Raw genomic sequence first — 23,736 nt, forward strand, 5'->3', positions numbered from 1 at the left:
CGCGATCGCTCGCCTGCGCGCCCGCGCGATCGTTCGCCTGCGCGCCCGCGCGATCGCTCGCCTGCGCGCCCTCGCGACCGCTCGCCTGCGCGCCCGCGCGACCACTCGCCTGTGCGCCCGCGCGACCATTCGCCTTTACGCGACCGTTCGCCCTCGCGCGACCGTTCGCCCTCGCGCGACCATAGTTCGCGGCGAATTCCACAGCCGGTGGTAGCAGCAGGGACGCGTGCTCCTAGGCGGCACTCGGGATCACCTCCATCCAAGCACAGAGTGCAGGACGAAGACAGGTCAGTACAGCATTCTTCCCACCTTCTTTTCAGGCAGGAACCGTCGTGTCCTCTCCAAAGGATCGCCCGATCCCTTTCACCTTAGCGAGGATTTCGGACTCTGTGTCCTTGGAGCAGCAGACATGGTTTGATCCGCTGGCACGGGCGTTAATGAGGTTTATGAAACCAGCACTCACCGGCCAGGGTAACAAACCAGCGGCTGTCTCTCCTACGCTGAAGAGAAAGAGAGGAGTGGACTTCGTGGTGACTTCCCCCAGGGCGAAGTTGGTTCCCAAGAGGTCGGTCTCGAGGGTCCCCTCTCCTGCACGAGTACTCTCTCCTTCTCCCGCCCTGGAAGGATTTTTGGCGGGGGGGCTTTCCGTTGAAGATTTCTCCATCGGACAAGGGGTGACTGCTTACCTCTTCCTCTGGGAGCTTACCAGGTTCTTTCCCTCCTCGGTTACGGCCCGAGGTTTGGTTCAAGGAAGCTACAGGAAGATCAAGGGTACTTTCCTCCTCTCGAGCTCAGGCACCTTGGCCTTTCGTCGTTAAGTATCTACTTGCGGACAAGCTCGATGTTGTACCATCTGGACGCACTGACTGAAGGCTTCCTTCGGGTGTCTCATCTGTGGAGGTCAACGACCTCAGACACCCTTCCATCCTTGAGAAGAGTTTTGTCTTTGCCCAAGGACAGAGACTTAAACATCTGCTGTGCGGAGTAAATCGACTTCCGGTTTCACTCCTCCAAGGCGCTTTCTTCCAGACTCTGCAGGGCTCCAGCTCCCTTTTCTTTCAACCACGTCGGCCTAAGTTATCGGCTACGACAACTGGGACAAGGTGTCCAATTGCAGTTTCCTCCTGTCAGGAACAGATGGCACGGGAGACTCCCCCGGGGGGGCATAGTCCTAAAAGGAGTTCACGAACTCTAGGATTGCAGGTTTTTTCGCTGGGAGGATGCTTAAGGTTACTCATCCGAATGACAGCTTCCCGATGCCCATTCCCGCACAATCTCTGTGAGTAGCCAAGGATATCGCGCCTGCCGTCTCTGTCAGCGAATTCAGTGTCTCTGAACCTCTATGCCATAGCATCAGCAGAGTTGCCCGGTTGGGCAGAATGATCCATACCTTAGGCGAAGGTCTTCCTTAGGATCATCGACGGCTTCACCCCTGGCCCCCTCAGTCGATCCTTTCTTGTAAGGAAGGATCTGAGAGGGGATGTCCATAGTCGACCTCTCAGCCCTGATCAAGTTTGTCGAACAAACTTCGGCCAGCGTAGACCAGCAGAATCGATCAGACTGGTAACGAGGCGACAGGACTCCTTTAACCCTGGATCGGAAGGACGGGTACTTTCAGTTTCCATTCCATCCATCTTCCAGGGTGCTCGTCGAATTCAGCCTAAACTGCAAGTATTCCTGCTTATGATGCAGTGTGGCTATCCCGCCGTGGCATAGCAGGTTTGTTTCCCCAGAGAACTCTCCCTGCCTTCCTCTTGGCCGCTCAGGTGCAGACTTCCGCCTCCTCTGCTGTTTGGAGGGCTGGTCAACTCCGGTAGGCTCGGGTTTCGACCTTCTTCAGCGCCGGGAAAAGCTTCCGAATGCTGACCATGAGTGTGGGCTCATGGTATTTTGCTTGGAGCCTTCTCTTCCTCTGCCTCAACATCTGGAGTATCTGGCCATGATATTGAGTCAACCGCCTTACCACGTTGGAAACCCCGCTTCTCGTCCGTCCAGCGAGGTTAAGCAACGTCGGTACTTGGATGGGTGACCACCTGGGGACGCCAGATTCTGTTACCACATCCTCCGAGCCTTCCTTTCGGTTCACCGTGGCAAGACTGAGGAGAGTCGCAGTACCTGTTCTCAGTCAAGCAGAGTTTTCAGCCCTACCTTGGAACGTTTCCTAGTTCTTCTTTCCTCATTGACCCGTTTATAGTCCGAACGGTCGCCTCAGGATAAGTTCCATGTGGGCCGATCCAAGTTCCGGTGGCTTCAGGCAATGTTTAACCGGACTCCCTGGCCCTATGGGACCAGCGGAACTATTAAACCTGCAATGGGTGTTGACCTATGGAGCCTCTTGATGGTAGTGGATATTCTCGTCCTTTCCCCACATTCTTGATGCGGTTCTCGGACTCGTCAAAGGAAAGGGGGGGGGGGGCATGTTCCGGTCCAGGCCTATGGTCAAGACCTGAAGGATACCTCTCCATCATTCAGGCAGGCTTAAGGGCCTTAGTCTGGCCCCTCTTCAGATCCTACCGCTCCTGCCAAGTCGCCCCGTTGCGTGTCGACTTCATGCTAACCAGCAGGGGACGCATTTTCACACCTTCACATCTTGCAGTAGAGATATCGGGATGATTGAGATTCTCTCAATTCCACCATCGGCTCTCTCATTCCAGGCAGGGGAATGTGTCTCTCAGACTATCCGAGCAGAGCCTCATAGAGAGAGTGTACCTAGGGGTCTTTGACCTTGGGTAACCAGCAAGTGCTGGTCTGGGGGACCTGATCGCGACAGCTTGGAACCTCAAGCTTTCGCTAGTTTTCCCCCCAGTCTCAGACCCCGAGACTCTGGCAAGATGCATTCCGGTGATGGTGGGAGAACTTCGACGCCTGCGTCTTCCCTCCTTTTTGTCTGCGGACAATGGGTCTCAACAAAACCAGGTTGTCTGTCAACCTTTCAATGGGAGAGCTCCACTGGGACTATGTGCAGAACGGTTTCTGGACACTCTGCTTCCCCTGACGGAACTCCCGGGAGAGCTTCTCCCACGGCGCAGACTACTCAAGCAACCACACTGCGACATCTCTCCCGAACCGGGGCGTCGCTTCGGCTTCATGCCTGGAGACACTACGCTTCCTCCTCTAGAAGAGACAACCCGCTACAGTCGCGGTACGGAGGTCGCGTCATCTGCGATAGTCATCCACAGGGGTCTCCCAGGCAAAGTGAAGAGTCTAAGGTGGTTGGTGCCGTGGGAGATATACCTCTTCCCGTGAGGCCTCTTCTCCAGCAATAACGGTCTTATTGCCTTTCGGCGGGAGGAAACTCCTTTCTGCTCTTGGCAATGAAGCCTGTCGCTCAGCCTTTCCCTGACCTTCAGGCTTAAAGGAATAACTTTTTCCTGCCCGCTGGATCTATCCTCGCTCATGCGAAGCTACGATCGTCCCTGCCCTAGTCGGAGGAAGACCTCCAACTTGGAGCATGGCTCGGACTTTTAGTCCTTTAAGAGATCTTCTCAAGACCCTTTTACGACAGGCCTCGGATTGTATTCCGCCCTGGGTCTTCTGCTCACTCTGGCCACGGCCAGTGTGTAAGCAATCTTCTTGGTCTCTTACTACTCCCCCCCTTTCTAAGGAAGAGGGGAAGGCAACATTCAGGCTCGCTCCTGAGTTGTTGGCTAGACTCAGAATCTGAGGGTCCCGACCCTTCGGTCCGATTCATTCAAGATTTTGAGTCTCCATTCTGTGTCTGATGTCCCAAGACCTTCTCTTTCTTGCCAGTACAGGAATCGAGAGGTTAGCGCTGGGAACAGCTGCAGTTTGGCCTCAGTTGCAGCCGATTTGGGAACACAAGGAGGACATGGGGGGAGAGTCACCAGTATACCTCTTCAGCCCGGACTCAAGGACATTCATCTCGACCTGTCTTCAGACCCTCCCCCGTCACGTCGCCCTACAGCACGATGTTAAATACATCGCAACGTCCCTCGCCTTCGAGTAATTCTACTCTGTGACGCAGGTGCTACAAGCTGGAGTCTGGAAGCGTCTGATGACCTTCGCAGCCCGCTTCCTGCAGGGCGTGACCCACAGGAGTCTCGATACGTTTTCTATCGCTCTGTGGTGGCTACACAACAGCTGGTCTAACCTCAGGCTCCTTTTTGGACAGGTAGCAGAAGGTTGAGGGCATTGTTATCAGGTTTTAGTCTGCATGAACGAAAGAAGTATGTCTGGCCCTTACTTCTTTCTTCATCATCCCCTCTACGGGGAAGCAGCATCCTGGTCTCTGCATAGCTGACCTCGAACCTCTGCAGGTAAACCATGCTTCCTTGTGTTCCGAGTATTGAGTCAATACTGTCGCGTCCCCCATACCCTGACGAGGTGGTATTGGGAACGTCTTAACCCAGAGTTCCTTCTGGAACTCCAGGTCAACTGCCTAAGACGGGTCACACTTCTTCCTTCACACACAAGCTTACGTAGGCCACATGGTTCCTTGCGGTGCAAGGAACTTGTGAGGTGCAGGGACTCCTTTTCTCGAGTGCGACTCACTCGGATTCTGAGTCCCCGGGTAAAGCCAAAGCCAGTATGGCTGGGGACTTTCCACCCTTCCTAAGGGATAAGTCACCCTTTGTAAATAGCGTGGTTTGTATTTCGGTTACGGAACAAATGACAAATTCGAAGATAATTTGTATTTTTCCTAACCATACAAACCTTAGCTATTTACACATATTTGCCCGCCAGCCCTGTCCCCCAAGACAAGTCCTACCTCTAAGTGAAAGTGAGTATTCACCTGTGTGTGAGGGGGAGGAGGGGTAGCTAGCTACCACTCCCCTACCCCCCCGCTAACTAGCGCGGGGGTAATACACCCTCGTTAAATTCTAATGGCTCGCCATTTCAGCTACGCTAAAAGTAATAACCCTTTGTAAATAGCTAAGGTTTGTATGGTTAGGAAAAATACAAATTATCTTCGAATTTGTCATTTTTCGCTTCGCTCAAAATCCGTTATTTGAACTAGTGTTTAGTCTCTTTCCCAGCCACTGAATTCTTTATCTTTATATGTTTTCTGTTTTTGCTAGTATTAATGAGCTGCATTATACGACTGTTTTCGCAATTACTACCTTTTAATGAAGGGTAGAATTGCGTGTTTCAGGTAGAAATCAGTAAAAGTTTCGATTTCAGTGAAATAAGTGCAAAACAGAAAATCGAAGTGATAAAGTGATATGCGCAAAGTGTTACAGTGTTGCGTCCGAGGGTTCGTCTGTTCGTGCCTGTCGTTCACCTAGTCCGGGACCTCTTGCAAGCTCCCAAGCCCAGGGGAGAAGTAATGTCGAACGACTTATGGGTTCGTCAGGCCTTGATCAACGAACAGACGTTTCCCTCCGTGGTTTCGGGCGTATCTACCCAAGATCACCCCACCCACACAAAGACGAGAGAGCCCATTTACTTCTCGTCTGCGGAAGAGGTTTCTCGTAAGAAACCATGGACCAAGGTCTCGCAGCTTATTAAGCGCAAGTCGGTCCCTTCCGCGCAAGTCCAACGGCCCAGTTGTAGCCACTGGGTCAGTTCGGACTCGCTGCAGTCTTCCGACGACTGCTCACCTCCTAAGAGAGGCAAAGCGGTACCGCAACAGGCAGTAACACCGTCTGTTGCCGCACCTGCTACTGTAGACCCTAAGTGGTCTTTGCTACAGTCTATGCAGACACAGTTAGCATCTTTTATGCAGGAGTATCGTGCGGAGAAGGTTGACGCTGCACCCGTTAGCCTACAACCAACCAAGGTTGTGCGTACAGTAGACGCTGACGCTACCTGCTCCCGCACTCCGCCTGTGAGAGTTCCACCACCCATGCGCAGTGTACCCTGCCAGCCGCACGTTGACGTTCACAGACGCACGCTACCCTCCGTTGACGTTCGCGAGTTACCACAACAACAGGAGGGTGGAGTTAAGTTGCTTTGTTTTGACGCTGTGCGTCAACCTCCGCATTCTAGAGTTGTTTTGACTGCTCAGTATAGACAGTCAAAGCAGTCTCGAGTGAACACTGTATGTCCTCACGCACCTGTTGTGGTTGACAGTTCAGTTGTTGACAGTTCACAGTCTATCAAGCAGTTACATGACGTTGCCTTCTGGTCTGCTACTAATGCACCAGTGCTGTATGTCCTCACGCACCTGTTGTGGTTGACAGTTCAGTTGTTGACAGTTCACAGGCTGTCAAGCAGTTACATGACGTTGCATTCTGGTCTGCTACTAATGCACCAGTGAGAGACTCACTGAGATAACCTAGCTTTTATCGGGCAAGGTTCCTGTAGATGAGAAAGTGCTGTTCTCCCTCCTACTGATATTCCTTTGAGGACTCTGTCATTTGGAGAGGAGCCTTAAGCTGCTTAGCCTCCTATGGACTTTAATTAAATCATGATGATTTTTTAAGGATCTTCGTCCGGATCTTGTAACTGCTGCTCCTCGTTCGCCTAAACGTCAGAACTTACACTAGGCCTAGCTACTTCGAAACCGTTGTTGTTAAGCTAGTGCTCTCTCGCTCTCCTAGAGAGCGTTACGTTGGCTAGGCGACTGGTTTTTGCACCAGGAGGAGTTTTAGGGATACAGCCTTTGATTTCCCTTCTTTTAAACTGGCTTATAGAGCGAGAGTCTGATAGGACACGAGAGAAGTTCTCGGCTTGGAAGTTCATGCCTCTGCCCAAATAGACTTCTCAATTCTGGTAGACTCGCCCTGGCGCCTTGCCAGGAGATGCTCCAAGTTGTTTACAGGTCAACTTCTCAACTTTTGTCGAGCCTTTGAAGTTTTGCTGTACTATTATGTCACACATAACAAGGCTTCCAGGGATGGTAAATGGTTCCGCCTCAGTCGCTAACCCCGTCTGTTGCCACACCTGCTCCCGTAGACCCTTAATGGGCTTTGCTGCAAGACATGCAGTCCAAGCTTGTGTCCTTGATAGAGGACTTAAATGCGGAGAAGAACCTTCTGGCCAACAACCTTCCAACCGGTTGGTTGTGCGCCCTGTTGCGCTGAGGTATCCTACTCGCGTCTGCCAGTTGAGGTGGTTCCTCCACCGATGCGACCCAGTGTGGGTTGCCAGTCGCACGTTGACGTTAAGCGACGCTCGGAGGTGGTTGTTGACGTTCAGTGTGTCACTAGGAAGACGTTCAACAACCAGCAGAGGTGACTTGTTGTGACGCAGTGCGTCAACCTCAGCAACCCGGTAGGGTGTTGACTGCACAACCCAGCAGTCTAGACAGTTTCGGGTTGACGCTGTACTTCCTCGCGCACCCATGGTTGTTGACAGTTCACAGACTGTGCAGCAGTGCCATGATATTGCGTCCGGCTCCGTCACGCATCCACCAGTGCGACCGGATTCAGCGAGTCAGACGTTGCCCACTCCGTTGCCGTTTCCTCATCAGTTTCGGATGAGGAACCCTCTGATGAGGACGTTGCTGAACAAGACGATCAGCCCCCAGCCCTGCTATCCATCCAGAAGATGCTGAAGAAGGAACGCTGCCCAGTCAGGCTGTGGATGAGTCTGGTAGGGACACTGTCATCCGTGGATCAATTTGTGTCACTAGGAAGACTACACCTCCGTCCTCTTCTATACCATCTAGCTTTTCACTGGAAAAGGACAAGACGCTAGAAGCGGTCTCGATCCCGGTTTCCGGAAAGTTAAAGTCTTGTCTGACTTGGTGAAAGGACTATATTAACCTTAGAGAGGGTCTTCCCCTGACTGTTCAGACTACCAACCACGTTCTCTTCTCGGACGCATCGGACGTAGGCTGGGGTGCGACATTAGACGGTAGGGAATGCTCGGGATTATGGAACTCGAGTCAAAGGACAATTCATTTCAACTGCAAGGAGCTACTGGCAGTACGTCTGACCTGGAAAAGCTTCAGGTCTCTCCTTCAAGGCAAAGTGGTGGAGGTGAACTCGGACAACACCACGGCTTTGGCGTACATCTCCAAGCAAGGAGGGACCTACTCTCTGACATTGTACGAGATCGCAAGGGACCTCCTCACCTGGTCAAAAGGTCTAGACATTTCAATAGTAACGAGGTTCATCCAAGGCAACTTGAATGTCATGGCAGATTGTCTCAGTCGGAAGGGACAAATAATTCCAACAGAATGGACCCTCCACAAGGATGTATGCAAGAGACTTTGGGCCACCTAGGGCCAGCCAACCATAGATCTCTTCGCAACCTCGATGACCAAGAGGCTCCCAATATTTTGCTCACCAATCCCGGACCCAGCAGCAGTTCATATAGATGCCTTTCTACTAGATTGGTCACATCTAGATCTATATGCATTCCCTCCGTTCAAGATTGTCAACAAGGTACTGCAGAAGTTCGCCTCTCACGAAGGGACAAGGTTGACGCTAGTTGCTTCCCTCTGGCCCGCGAGAGAATGGCTCACCGAGGTACTTCGATGGCTAGTAGACGTTCCTAGAACTCTTTCCCTAAGGGTGGACCTTCTACGTCAGCCACGCGTAAAGAAGGTACACCAAGGCCTCCACGCTCTTCGTCTGACTGCCTTCAGACTATCGAAAGACTCTCGAGAGCTAGAGACTTTTCGAAGGAGGCAGCCAGAGCGATTGCTAGAGCAAGGAGAACATCCACCCTTAGAGTCTACCAATCGAAGTGGGAAATCTTCCGAAACTGGTGCAAGTCAGTATCCGTATCCTCGACCAGTACCTCTGTAACTCAAATAGCTGACTTTCTCTTATATCTGAGGAAAGAACGATCTCTTTCAGCTCCCACTATCAAGGGTTACAGAAGCATGTTGGCATCAGTCTTCCGTCACAGAGGCTTAGATCTTTCCAACAATAAAGATCTACAGGACCTCCTTAAGTCTTTTGAGACCACGAAGGAGGGTCGTTTGGTTACACCTGGTTGGAATTTAGACGTGGTACTAAGATTCCTTATGTCAGACAGGTTCGAACCGCAACAATCAGCCTCCCTGAAAGATCTCACCTTAAAGACTCTTTTCCTGATATGCTTAGCCACAGCTAAAAGAGTCAGTGAGATTCATGCCTTCAGCAAGAACATCGGATTCTCATCCGAAACGGCTACATGTTCTACAACTTGGTTTTCTAGCCAAACACGAGCTGCCTTCTCGGCCTTGACCAATATCGTTCGATATTCCAAACTTATCGCATGGTTGGAAATGAACTAGAAAGAGTCTTATGTCCTGTAAGAGCTCTTGAGTTCTATTTAAAAACCTTTACGAGGCCCGTCTGAAGCTTTATGGTGTTCAGTTAAGAATCCATCTTTGCCTATGTCAAAGAATGCTTTATCCTATTTTATCAGACTGTTATTACGAGAAGCTCATTCCCATCTGAATGAGGAAGACCAAGCTTTGCTGAAGGTAAGGACACACGAAGTTAGAGCTGTCGCAACTTCCGTGGCCTTTAAACAAAATAGATCTCTGCAAAGTATAATCGACGCAACCTATTGGAAAAGCAAATCAGTGTTCGCGTCTTTTTATCTTAAGAATGTCCAGTCTCTTTACGAGAACTGCTACACTCTGGGACCATTCGTAGCAACGAGTGCAGTAGTGGGTGAGGGCTCAACCACTACAATTCCCTAATTCCATAACCTTTTTAATCTTTCTCTTGAAATGTTTTATTATTGTTTTTGGGTTGTCCGGAAGGCTAAGAAGCCTTTCGCATCCTACTTGATTTGGCGGGTGGTCAAAGTCATTTCTTGAGAAGCGCCTAGATTAGAGGTTTTGATGAGGTCCTTTAGTATGGGTTGCAACCCTTCATACTTCAGCTCCTAGGAGTCGCTCAGCATCCTATGAGGATCGCGAGGCTCAGTAAGGAAGACGTACTTAAAAAGGCAGAGTAATTGTTCAAGTCGACTTCCTTACCAGGTACTTATTGATTTTATGTTTGTTATTTTGAATAACTGCTAAAATGAAATACAAAATACTTAGCTCTTAATGTAACACATAATGCTGGTCTCTACCCACCCCCCTGGGTGTGAATCAGCTATATGATCACCGGCTAAGTTTAATATTGAAAAATGTTATTTTCATTAGTAAAATAAATTTTTGAATATACTTACCCGGTGATCATAAATTAAAGGACCCTCCCTTCCTCCCCAATAGAGACCCAGTGGGCAGAGGAGAAAATTGGTTCTGTGTTGACATGGAGTACTTGAGTACCTGCTCGACAGATGGCGCTGTTGATGTACACCCCCACCTGTATAGCGATCGCTGGCGTATTTTGTCCTTAGGTTTTTCTGTCGGGCAGCAGAGCTGACAGCTATATGATCACCGGGTAAGTATATTCAAAAATTTATTTTACTAATGAAAATAACATTTTTCATACATAGATTTAGAATAACTTTACCTAGACAGTCACACTTCTGCATGTCTCAGCAGCTTGCGTAGTCCGCGGACCTTGCGTTGCAAGGTTTTAGCAAGGGCAATGACTCCTTATTTTTGAGTACTAACATATTCAGATAAGGAGCCCCCTGGGTGAAGCCAAAAGCCAGATTGGCAGGGAGGTTCACCCTTCCTAATGGGTGAGTCACCCCTAATAAATAGCATGGTTTGTATTCCAGTTACGGAACAAATGACAAATTCGTAGATAATTTGTATTTTTCCTAACTATATAAACCTTAGCTATTTATACAAACTTGCCCGCCATCCCTATCCCCCTTGAAGTCTTACCTCTAAGCAAAGTGACTAAATCACAGGTGTGTGAACGGGAGTGGTAGCAAGCTGCCCCCCCCTACCCCCGCTAACTAGCAGTGTGGGTAGTTAACCCTCGCTAAATTTTATTGGCTCGTCATTTCAGCTCTGCCAAAAGTATAACCCCAAATAAATAGCTAAGGTTTGTATAGTTAGGAAAAATACAAATTATCTACAAATTTGTCACTTTGATGTAGGCTTGCGAATCCTCTCTGAAGAATGACCTTCACTTCCCCCAGTCTACCCTATATAGAGTAACAGGAACAAATAGGCTCAAAAGCTCTGACAAAGCCAGTACATGTAATCTTGTTTTTGGAGGGGCCAGAGAGTTTCCCACGACATCCCCTGTTGGAGAATGCTGACAAAGTTGGAGGAGAAGGGGTATAACATGTTGAAACTATCTATATTCTGTGCTTCGCGATCATCTCGTTCATCAGCTCTTTCCCCTCCTCCTTTGATTTGTTCACTATCTACATCAATATCCTGTCTTCAGATAGCAACAACATTCTTGGTCCAAGCTGGGTTAGAGAGGCGCTCCCCAGTGTTTACAATGGATCTCCTTGTTTTTTACAACTTTTTCACTCAGAGAAAACCACAAGAGGCTAGAGACCAATCAATAAATTTGCAGAGAAAACCTCGAAGCTGGAGACTACTCATAAACTCGCCACCTATATCAAGTTTTCTTGTTCTGACTTGGTTCAATTTTTAAACGCAGCCATGAGAAAACAAGCTACCAGGCCCTTGGACTTTAGGATGACAATTAACTGTATGAGGCTGGCTAGAGTTTTATGTGCATCCTGCCTCCAAGAAACATCCCCGATTCATCAGGGCAAACAGTGTGGTCTGAAATGTCGATCTATGGATATGCAAGTTTAAACCAAAGCCTTCTATCGGTTGTCAACATGGACTTTCGTCAACAGGTGTGGGCTTTGAAACATTTAGCCCTTTGGCTAATGGTAGCGGAACTGAAGAAGTTTCTTTCTTTTTCTCTGAATGTATCTCTCTCACCTTGTTGGGTTTTGACATCAGGGCAAATATGAGAAATTAGGCCTTCGCCCAGATAAATTGTCACATACCGGTATCTAGGATAGATATACTTCCCGAGGGGGAATTTTCCTGTCTTTGAATTGCCTACCACCCCTGTGGGAGATGGTGGCTCCGTGCTCCTTTCAACAGTCCTTCTACAAGCATAAGCACATTTGAATAAAAATTTGCTAGTTCTTGTAGCTTTTATGAAAATTTGTTTCTGAACAAACGAAGCCTCCAGGTGTGTGTAATTTAATAAATGCAATAATGTTGGTTGCAGGGGCAGTGGCATCTCTAGGAGTCCCATGCACAATAGGGGTTTTCTCAAAAGAGACATGGAATAGGGCTGGATGGAGCCAAGCTGCTGAAGGATTCAGCTCCTTGAGTTTAGCCTCTGAAACTGTTTGGTTCACGGTTACACTGAAGTAAGGATTGGATGGGGGGGGGGTGAGCTTTCATCTAGCACTTCAGATATCAGCCCAGCAGCCAAACTAGGATCATTGGTGGCACCTCAACGTGTGGGAGCACATAGCGGCTCATGGTTTTTTCACACACGTGTCCTTGAAACTTTTCACTGAAAATGACAATCGAGAGATAACCCCACAAGGACGCTATTGATTTTAATACATCTTGTACGGTGGGCATTGGGAATTTTTGATTCTGCTGTGATTGATATGAGCACCTTCACAACTGCAGCGTTCCAAGTGGAACAATCATTCTGCCGAATTACTAAGTGGGATAGTGGGATGATACTGAGACATGGCTCCACATTGGGTCGTCTATGCTTTCCTAGGCTAGCGATTGTTATTGCAACTTGTTGGCATTGTTGGTAGTCTACATAAATGCATCCTCATAAACTGCAAGCTTCCAGTATTACATTCTGTTTCTATTGTACTGCCAGTCCAGAAATGGCACTTGAGAACCACCTTCTACATTCTTGGTACAACCATGTCTCATTTAGGCTTTCAGTTTTTATTCATTGTAGATGTGGGTTGACAAGTTAGAATCACTCATTATCTTAACAAGAAATTTATAGCCCTGGAATGGCCTCATATAGAAAAGATACCCAGACCTTTTGCTTTACTGATGGTGACTAAAAAGACCAGTCAATTGGACCTACTATGCCTGGATTTTCTACGGATAGCCCGATTTCCTTTAACTTCTCTCAAGGAAGTTCTCAGATATGCCCTTTCAAAAGTAAACGATTTTTGGTTGCATATCAGGGGTCTCCAGGAGTCGCCCACTACTTTGTACCATCCAAAGAGGTCATTTTTCATGATTGGCACAGGAGAAGAGAGACATTTCTCCTTGGAGTCCTCATTCGATTTTTATATGAGCTGATACCGTTCCTTGGGGGGACGAAAAACATGACAGAACGAGTGGTGGAAGGGTATTGCTCACGTGCCTGAATTTGGGAAATTGATATTTATCTGCTCAGAGCCAGTAATGAGACTTGATTGCCAGGCCGTGATCCAGATTGTTAGTGTGAAGGTTTGTCCTCACTAGGACGCTTCTCGCCCATTTAGTTATTTAGTTTTGCACAAGCATGCCTGTACCTTTTTCAAGGGAAGACTACTGCCCTGGAACATGATCTAGGTCCTCTGTTCCCTTAGAGGTCCTCATATGAGCCGTTGCAGTTGACTACCATCAAGAACCTCGCCCTCAGAATGGTCTTCTTTTATTCTCAGCCCTCAGCTGGTGACATAGGCTTTCTCTCACATCCCTTATTACAGAACATAGAGGCAAACATGATTTTTTTTACCCGGGTTCGCAGTTTAGAAACCAATGTCAGTCGATTTTTGTATCCAGGTTACCTTCTTCCAGATTGCAAGCCTGGAATAAGTAAACTGTGATCTTGATCAGTTATACTTGTGCTATGGGAACTTGAGGTGCTTCAAGGTTGTTTACACATACTTATTCCCCATTGCTTAACGTCGTTATTGAAAGGACCAGGAAGGGCAAGAAGGTGACCAGAATTAAATTTTCCTGGATAAGGGCAGGGCACCCTTACAAACTTGTCATCTCTCTAATGGGGAACCAAGTTAAAGCAGAGGATGTTAGAGGAATTGCTTTGACCTTAACAACCAGAAAGCATATCTCTGTTGTGGGTACCTCTAGGTGGCATTCAGAATGATAAAATGACCCTTTCTGTTCTTACCCCTCAGGAATCAACCCGCAGGCCTCTAGACTTGATCTCGCTAGGTCCTGTCGTAGCTGCACAGCTGGTAGTATAGCTGCCTATGCTCCTCTTAGGACATTCGCAGAGGGTCGAGAACAGAGGTTTTGTGTTAGTCTGGCGTGAAAGTGAAGAAGGGACTGGCCCTTTTGTTTCTTTTATTTTCACCTTTACAGTATTCAGGGCACAGCATCAAGGATCCCTGTCAGTTAAACTCGCTTTGTCTGCATATAGGCCCCACTCAGCTTGTAGCTGTTCTATGCTTTGCATAAAGGAGTCATCCCCCACACTCCTTATGAAGGGGATTGTGGTGTAATCAGGCATAACCTTTATTATACTGTATATAAGCCACATGGATTTTCAAGGTCATTTTATACATATCTAGTATTACGATGTAGACATTCTGGACACTAGGGTTTTTTTGGTATGGGCTGTAAACCTGTTGGTATGACTAACCTCTGGTTCATGAGGTGTATGGAACCTTTACTCTTTCAGCATCACAGATGTTTTAGTTTTGAATTCTGCAGGCTAAGTTTCCAGTCACTTGGAGAGGAACTTCCTCCTGCCGAAAGGACGAGGGCTTGTATTCATGTAGGAACTAATCACAAATTTCTAAAAGTTATTTGTATTTTTCCTAATTATACAAACATGAGTCATTTACTCATACTTTCCTGCCAGCACCAATCTCTGCAAAGGTTCCACCTGCTATCTAAGTGGTTTGTCAGTGAGCCATGGCAATTATGGGATGTTGAAACCTCGTGTTAATATTAACTGCTGTGTTCCTTCTTTGCTTTTATATATTCTACAAGCTTAAAGACTCAGGTTTGTATATTTAGGAAAAATATAAGTAAATTACTTTTGAAAATTTGGGATATTTCAATAATTTTTTGTATGCCTCTTTATTTTAGAAACTCGTTGAAGCGTCCATGAAAATCCATCTTCAGGATGAAAAAACACGGATAAATCCAGATGCTCTAAAGCTGATGACAGAGGTAATAAAGATTTCCTGTTATGTTTTATTTTCATGTACTGTACAGAAGATTTCTCTTATTTAACCTAATGTCATCAATTTATATCCACAGTACATAAACTTATGGTCAGCAGATCCCCTGACCATAGTCATAAAAATTAGAACCCTAACCTAGCCTGGTAGCTCTGGTGGCAGTCCATTAAGATGGTAATATATCAAATTTTAAAAGTACTGTACTTTGTTCTTACACATAATACAAACCATTGACCTGTAATAGGAGTATAGATTCAGTGAAGCTTTAATCAGCTGTAAACATTGTTGGTCACTAGGTAGTGGGGAAGCACCACCCAAATATCAGGTAGAGCAACCTCCATTGACTTCGGCTACCGACAAGCACAGACAACGTACTGTCCAGCGTCCACATCTAGTTTTTTTAATCTTTAGTTGTTCCGTAACCGAAATACAAACCACGCTATTTACAAAGGGTATTACTTTTAGCGCAGCTGAAATGACGAGCCAATAGTTTTTAACGAGGGTTAATTACCCCCCGCTAGTTAGCGGGGGGTGGGGAAGGGTAGCTTGCTATCCCTCCCCCCTCCACACACCGGTGACTTGCTTCACTTCACTTTTGGCTCGGCGGTGATCAGACGTGTCTGTTCATCGCCTTCGTGACAGCCTTTAATTTTCTGCTTTTTCTTTTCAGCTTGTGTGATTGGTTGGAAGTTGACCTTCAGTTATTTTCTTTTATTTACTATGCGTACATGCCCTGGAGTTGCCGGCCGTCCTTGTGGGACTTTCATGTCGGACGTTATTACGGATTCTCACACCCTCTGCCCTCAATGTCGGGGCCGACGGTGCGACCAGGACAACATGTGCCGTGAGTGCAGGGAGTGGTCTGCCTCCCTGTGAGAGAGGTTTGGCCGTCGGCTTAAGAAGAAGTCCAAGAGGGACCGTTCTCCTCCGGGGTTAGCCTTGAAGGAGGAAGGTTCTCGGGACTCTTCTTCCACCGCCCAAACCTCCTGCGAAGCTCCCCCTCGTCCGCCTCCTAAGGAGAGTCGTCCGAGTGGGAGCGCAGGCCCTTGTTCTGTTTCCCTACCTTCGGTTGGGGGAGAGGGCGTCGCCTCCCATAGCGAGGCGGTTCCCCCTCCTCCTCCGGGGGAGGTTATTGATAATAATGCCTTATCCAGTGATGATTTTTTACAGATTTGGTCGTCCCTGGGGCTTAAGGGCTTGCCCTCCAGGGTCGCTCTTATTAACCTTGTCTCGTTGGGGGCCGCTGTTAAACAGTCGCCGGTGGTAGCGGAGGTAGACCCTCTGTCTATTGTCGACGTCGTGGTGACAGAGGCCTCCGACGTGGCTGGGCCTTCCGACGCAGGTGCTGTTGCTGGTGATGGTGCTCAAGGCTCTCCTCCTCCTTCCGTGCATCCTTCGAAGGGGGAAGTGAGTCCTTCGGTCTCGACTGCTGCCCAGCTTCCTTCTGAGGGAAGTGTTTTGACGGAGACTCCCCTTCGGAGGACCGATGGTCCCGACGATCTCCCCCGAGGCCGCCTCCGCCGTAAGGCTCACCGCCCTCTACGCCACAAGGGCCTCCCTTCCCCTTACAGGGGGACTAAGAGGCGCCTTTTTGGGTCTTCGTACTCCGGGGGGGACTCTCCTCGTCAGCCTCAACCGACTGCTCCGCCCTCCTTGAACCTCTCTGCAGACCGCTCACCATCTCTTGCCGGATCTTCGCCTTCTGGAGAACTCGTCACCCGACGGGCAATGGTCCCTTCGGGGCTAAGGGATTCTTCCCTTACGCGAGCAGGGCTAGCGCACAAGGGCTCTCCTGCTCGCCAGCGATCTCCTGCTCGTCGACGATCTCCTGCTCGCCAAGACTCTCCTGCTCGTCGGCTCTCTCCTGATGTTCGCCCCCCTCGCCAGCGCTCTCCTGCTCGTCAGCTCTCTTCCGAGCGTTAGCGCTCATTTGAGGACCATCGCCCTGCGGTCTCTGACCACCCTTTAGTTCCTGCTGAACTCCCTGCTCACCATCCACCTGGTCCTGTGGCTACGCAACATCGTGCTGCGCGTGTGTCAGAAACACATGTTCGCCAACGCGCCAGCGATCTTCCCGTTCCTGCTCGTGAACGCGCCGCACCACCTGTCCTCTCACAGGACACGCGTCGACCTTCTGCTCGCCAGCGATCACCTACACATGCTGCTCGCCATCGCACGACCCTGCATGATCGCCCGCTTACGCATGCTGCTCCTCATCGCACAACCCTGAACGATCGCCCTCCTGCGGATGCTGATCACCATCGCACCCTTTCACGCGATCATTCACCTGCGCATGCTGCTCGCCATCGCACAACCCTGCACGATCGCCCGCTTACGCATGCTGCTCCTCATCGCACAACCCTGAACGATTGCCCTCCTGCGGATGCTGATCACCATCGCACCCTTTCACGCGATCATTCACCTGCGCATGCTGCTCGCCATCGCACAACCCTGCACGATCGCCCGCTTACGCATGCTGCTCCTCATCGCACAACCCTGAACGATCGCCCTCCTGCGGATGCTGATCACCATCGCACCCTTTCACGCGATTATTCACCTGCGCATGCTGCTCGCCATCGCACAACCCTGCACGATCGCCCGCTTACGCATGCTGCTCCTCATCGCACAACCCTGCATGATCGCCCGCTTACACATGCTGCTCCTCATCGCACAACCCTGAACGATCGCCCTCTTGCTGATGCTGATCACCATCGCACCCTATCACGCGATCATTCACCTACACATGCTGCTCGCCATCGCTTACCATTACGCGGTCATTCACCCGCGCATGCTGCTCACCATCGCACATCAGTGCGTCGACATACCACAGCTCGTCATCGATCGCCTGTGGATCTACATCGCCAGCGATCTTCTTCACCTACGCGGCAGCACGATCCCTCGCCGTCGCGCCATCGCTTGCGTTCGTCGCCTCGGGCACGTGTTCATTTACCTGCCCACCCTCACGCCCACTCGCCTGCGCGCCCGCGCAATCATCCACCTGCGCGCCCGCGCAATCATCCACCTGCGCGCCCGCGCGATCGCTCGCCCGCACTCCCGCGCGACCATAGTTCGCGGCGAATTCCACAGCCGGTGGTAGCAGCAGGGACGCGTGCTCCTAGACGGCACTCGGGATCACCTCCATCCAAGCACAGGTTGGTAGTGCAGGACGAAGACAGGTCAGTACAGCATTCTTCCCCACCTTCTTTTCAGGCAGGTACCGTCGTGTCCACTCCAAAGGATCGCCCGATCCCTTTCACCTTAGCGAGGATTTCGGACTCTGTGTCCTTGGAGCAGCAGACTTGGTTTGGTCCGCTGGCACGGGCGTCAGTGAGGGTTATGAAACCAGCACTCGCCGGCCAGGGTAACAAACCAGCGGCTGTCTCTCCTACGCTGAAGAGAAAGAGAGGAGTGGACTTCGTGGTGACTTCCCCCAGGGCGAAGTTGGTTCCCAAGAGGTCGGTCTCGAGGGTCCCCTCTCCTGGACGAGTACTCTCTCCTTCTCCCGTGGACGAGGCCTTTCCGTCCTCAGGTGAGTCCAGTGGGGCGGTAGTCTTCCCTCGGCACCAGGAGGGGGGACTTCGCTTCAGGCAGGAGAATCGTCTCGTGAGGAAGGGGCCCCTCGAACCTCGTTGTTGGGATCCTGTATCCCTCCCAGGAGGGAACCCAAGGATTCCAAGACCATCCCTAAATCCTCTGCAAGGATTCGTCAGGAACCCACGACTACCCAGGGGAATGTCCACGTATCACCCCAGGAAGAGATTCCTGGGGCAGGAGACTTAGCTGCCAGCCCGCAGGGAGGAGAACAGCAAGAGTCCGAACATGCCTTCTGGCAGGTCCTAAGCCTGATAAGGCAACTTAACAGTCTTACGGATCCAGTCATCCCCCCGTGAAGGCAAAGACACGATTCTGGATGAAGTGTTTGACGTTCGGAAGGCCCCTAAGACCAGTGCAGCTCTGCCCTGGTCTCGGGGGCTGAAGAGTGCCAGAGCTAGGGCCAATGCTCAGCTCGCACTTCTTGCCTCCTCCAGTCGTTCCACTGCCGGGAACAAACTCATCCCTCCTCCTCGCCTTCAGCAGAGGAGGTATTTCGAGATCCTGGGTGAGCACAACCTCGCTCTTCCTCTCCATCACTCTGTGGAGGAGCTGGCAAAGGGAGTTCCCTTGGAGAAACTCTCTGCCCGGCAGGTGTCGTTCTCGGCGGCAGAGATCCTTAACCACGAGAAGGTCGCTAAGTGTGCCATGCAGGCCACTTCGTGGCTGGACTCCTGGTTAGGATCTCTGGGCATCCTATTGCGATCGGAGGACTTGTCCAAGGAGACCAATAGGAAGGCCCTAGAGACCTTCTTGCTCTCGGGCACCCGCTCCATCGAGTTTTTGGGGCACCAGGTTACCACCCTGTGGGCCAACTCGGTGTTGAAGCGTCGCGATGCTGTGTCCGAGAGATTCCATCCGAAGGTCCCCGCCGTAGATGTGTGTAGGCTCCGACATGCCTCCCTCCTGGGGGAGAGCCTGTTTGAGCCTCAAGACTTGGAGTGAACGGCTGAGAGGTGGAGGAAATCCAGCACGGACTCCCTCCTCCACAGGGCCCTTACAACTCGGCCCTATAAGCCTCCAGCCCCGCCACAACAGCAGCAACAGCCTCGTAAGGCTCCCAAACAGGCACCGGCAGCTAAGAAAGTGGTGTCTAAGCCCCAGCCCTTTCCAGCCAAGGTCAAGAGGGGTGGTAAGTCCTCCAAGGGAGGCAAGACTTCTAGGGGTGGCGGCCGCGGCCGCAAGCCCTAGGGGTGACAGTCCCCCTGCGTGTCCACCTGTGGGGGGATGCCTTCAGCGTTGCGTCCGCAGGTGGCAACATCACGGGGCCGATGTTTGGACGGTCTCAGTGATCGGCCAAGGTTATCGCGTCCCGTTCACGTCATCTCAACCTCCCCTGACAGCGAATCCAGTGTCGTTGAGCCCCTATGCCATGGGATCGGCAAAGGGGCTGGCCCTTCAGGCCGAAGTCGAGACCATGTTCGAGAAGGGTGCTCTCCAGGAGGTCGTGGACGGCTCTCCAGGCTTCTTCAGTCGACTCTTTCTTGTAAAGAAGGCTACTGGAGGCTGGAGACCCGTCATCGATCTCTCGGCTCTGAACAGGTTTGTCAAACAAACCCTGTTCAGCATGGAGACAGCAGACACGGTCAGACTTGCGGTGAGACCACAAGACTTCATGTGTACACTGGATCTAAAGGATGCGTACTTCCAGATCCCAATCTATCCGTCTTCCAGGAAGTACCTGAGATTCTGCCTAGACAACAAGATCTACCAGTTCAAGGCGCTGTGTTTCGGTCTCTCCACAGCTCCTCAGGTGTTCACCAGAGTGTTCACCCTGATTTCGACTTGGGCGCACAGGAACGGCATTCGTCTCCTTCGTTACCTAGACGATTGGCTGATCCTAGCAGACTCGGAGTCGACCCTTCTTCGGCACCGAGACAGGCTTCTAGATCTTTGCCAGGATCTGGGGATCGTGGTAAACCTCGAGAAGTCTTCTCTGCAGCCGTCCCAACGACTGGTTTATCTAGGCATGCTAATAGACACCAATCTCCACAAAGCCTTTCCATCAGACGACCGGATAGCAAGGCTGAGGAGGGTGGCGGAACCTTTCCTCAGGCGAAAAGAACTCCCCGCCCAATCGTGGTTGCGTCTCTTAGGCCACCTATCCTCCCTGGCCCGTCTGGTTCCAAACAGCCGCCTCAGGATGAGATCCCTTCAATGGCGGCTCAAGTCCCGGTGGAATCAAGGATCCGATTCCCCGGACATTCTGATCCCAATGGGGTCTCTGGAACAGACGGACTTGCGGTGGTGGCTGGCCGACGAGAACCTGCGGAAGGGAGTGAGTCTTCTCGTCCTCCCCCCGGAATTGACTCTGTTTTCGGACGCGTCAAAAGAAGGGTGGGGGGCACACGTTCTGAACCAGAGGGCCTCAGGCCTTTGGTCAGAATCAGAAAAGTGCCTACACATCAACCTGCTAGAATTGAAGGCCGTCTTTCTGGCCCTTCAACAGTTCCAACGGTTCCTGGCGGGTCACTCCGTGGTGGTGATGAGCGACAACACCACGGTAGTGGCTTATATCAACAAGCAGGGAGGCACTTTTTCGCAACAGCTATCCCATCTTGCAGTAGAGACTCTGAGGTGGACCGAAACCCACTCGATAACACTATCAGCTTGCTTCATTCCTGGCAAGAGGAATGTGCTCGCCGACAGTCTGAGCAGGGCTTCGCAGATAGTGAGTACCGAGTGGTCTTTGGATCCTCAGATAGCCAACAAAGTCCTGACTTTGTGGGGTTCCCCGACGGTGGACTTGTTCGCGACAGCCTTGAACTTCAAGCTGCCCCTGTACTGCTCACCAGTCCCGGACCCCAAGGCACTCTGGCAAGATGCTTTCCAGCAACGGTGGGACAACATCGACGTGTACGCCTTCCCACCATTCTGTCTGATGAGAAGGGTGCTCAACAGGACCAGACTATCGGTCAACTGTTCCATGACTCTAGTAGCTCCGCTATGGCATCACGCGGAATGGTTTCCGGACCTTCTGCAACTCCTGACGGAACTCCCAAGGGAGCTTCCTCCACGACACGAGCTTCTCAGACAACCCCACTCCGGTGTCCCTCACAGGGCCGTAGCCTCGCTTCGGCTTCACGCCTGGAGACTATCCAGCATCTCCTCGCGGAGAGAGGCTTTTCGCAACAGGTTGCGGAGAGAATGTCTCGGCACCTGCGAAGGTCCTCTGAGGGAGTCTACCAAGCGAAGTGGAGAGTCTTTTGTGGTTGGTGTCGTGGAAGGGGTATCTCTCCACTCGAGGCCACTATTCCAGCAATAGCGGACTTCCTTGTGTATCTGCGAGAAGAAATGCTCCTTTCTGTCTCGGCAGTGAAAGGCTATCGCTCAGCCTTAAGCTTGGCCTTCAGATTGAAGGGCGTGAATATTTCTTCATCGCTAGAACTCTCTTTACTCATACGTAGCTATGAGCTTACCTGCCCCCAGTCGGAAGTGAGACCCCCTCCTTGGAACGTGGTTCGAGTCCTCAGGTCTCTCAAGAGACCTCCCTTCGAGCCATTACGCCAGGCCTCCAATCGCCACCTGTCTTGGAAGACGGCTTTCCTACTCGCCTTAGCCTCGGCCAAGCGAGTTAGTGAACTTCATGGTCTCTCGTACGACATCGCCCATTCAAGGGGATAGGGGAGGTAACGTTCAGGTTCGTCCCTGAGTTTGTGGCCAAGACTCAGAATCCTGGAGTGCCGGATCCTCGGTTCGACTCTTTCAGGATCGCGAGTCTCCGTTCTGTAACAAACGACCGAGATCAGCTGCTACTATGCCCAGTGAGGTGTCTGAGGTACTACTTGAAGAGAACGGCTGCAGTCCGTCCTCATGTGCGAGCTTTGTTTGTGAGCACAGGCAGGACAAAGAGGAGGGTCACCAGGAACACCATCTCTGCTTGGATTCGAAGGGTTATCCACCATGCCCTGAATCCTGATCCTCCTCCGTCACGTCGCCCTCGGGCCCACGATGTCAGGGGTATTGCTACATCCCTGGCCTTCAAGAGAAACTTCTCTGTGACGCAGGTACTTCAAGCTGGGGTCTGGAAGCGTCAAACGACCTTCACAGCCCACTACCTGCAAGACGTGACCCACAGGAGCCTCGATACGTTCTCTATCGGCCCTGTGGTGGCTGCACAACAGCTGGTCTAACCTCAGGCTCCTTTTTGGACAAATAGCAGTAGGTTGAGGGCGTTGTTACCCGGTCTTATTCTGTGTGAATGAAAGAGTATGTCTAACCCTTACTTCTTTCTTCATTCTCCCCTCTCTTGGGGAAGCAGCATCCTGGTCCTCGCATAGCTGACCTCGACCTCTGCAGGTAACCCATGCTTCTTTGTGCTCCTAGTATTAAGCTTAATACTGTCGCGTCTCCCATACCCTGACGAGGTGGTATGGGGAACGTCCTATCCTAGAATTCCTATCTGAAGGTCTCAAGGTCAACTTCATAGGACGAGTCACACTATCCTGCTCACAATACTTATGTAGGCCACTCGTTCCTAGCGATGCTAGGAACCTGTGAGGTACAGGGGCTCCCTCTCTCTAGTGCTGCTCACTGAGGGATCGAGCCCCCGGGCAAGCCGAAGTCAGTAAGGCTGGGGACTTTCCACCCTTCCTAAGGGGTAAGTCACCCTTTGTAAATAGCGTGGTTTGTATTTCGGTTACGGAACAAATGACAAATTCGAAGATAATTTGTATTTTTCCTAACCATACAAACCTTAGCTATTTACACATATGTGCCCGCCATCCCTGACCCCCAAGTCAAGTCCTACCTCTAAGTGAAATGAAGCAAGTCACCGGTGTGTGGAGGGGGGAGGGGTAGCAAGCTACCCTTCCCCACCCCCCGCTAACTAGCGCGGGGGTAATTAACCCTCGTTAAAAACTATTGGCTCGTCATTTCAGCTCCGCTAAAAGTAATACCCTTTGTAAATAGCTAAGGTTTGTATGGTTAGGAAAAATACAAATTATCTTCGAATTTGTCATTTTTTTCTTTCACTTTGAATTGTGTCTTTGCAGTTGTGTTCATGGGATTTTGGAATCAAGGATACAGAGTTTCTTGTTAACTAGTTGTGTTACAGTTTCCTAGTTACATGTTAATATCCGACATCCTTTTTCCTGTCAGGTGGAATGTGTGTTGCTGTGCTATTCCCCGTGTACGTGTCTGTGCTAGGTATCGTTGGAAGTACAGTAGTGTGTGTCCCCTTGGAGCCTCTATACCCCTGATAGCCTATTTTACTATTCTCTGAGAGGCAAAAACTCTGCTGAGTGTCAGCAGTGAAAGGCTATAGTTCAACCTGGAGACAAG

At 50.6% G+C, this 23,736-nt stretch overlaps 1 protein-coding gene across 1 annotated transcript in view; it reads left to right on the forward strand.

Annotated features, from left to right (window-relative positions):
- LOC137655683 (centromere protein X-like) overlaps positions 1–23,736 on the forward strand; it is a 65,410-nt gene that overhangs the window by 16,639 nt on the left and 25,035 nt on the right. Inside the window, exon 2 of the mRNA XM_068389642.1 lies at positions 14,768–14,851. Coding sequence (XP_068245743.1) covers positions 14,768–14,851 — 84 coding nt within the window. The remainder of the gene's footprint in view (positions 1–14,767; positions 14,852–23,736) is intronic.

The sequence above is a fragment of the Palaemon carinicauda genome, chromosome 16 (assembly GCF_036898095.1).
Source record: "Palaemon carinicauda isolate YSFRI2023 chromosome 16, ASM3689809v2, whole genome shotgun sequence".
Classification (NCBI taxonomy): domain Eukaryota; kingdom Metazoa; phylum Arthropoda; class Malacostraca; order Decapoda; family Palaemonidae; genus Palaemon; species Palaemon carinicauda.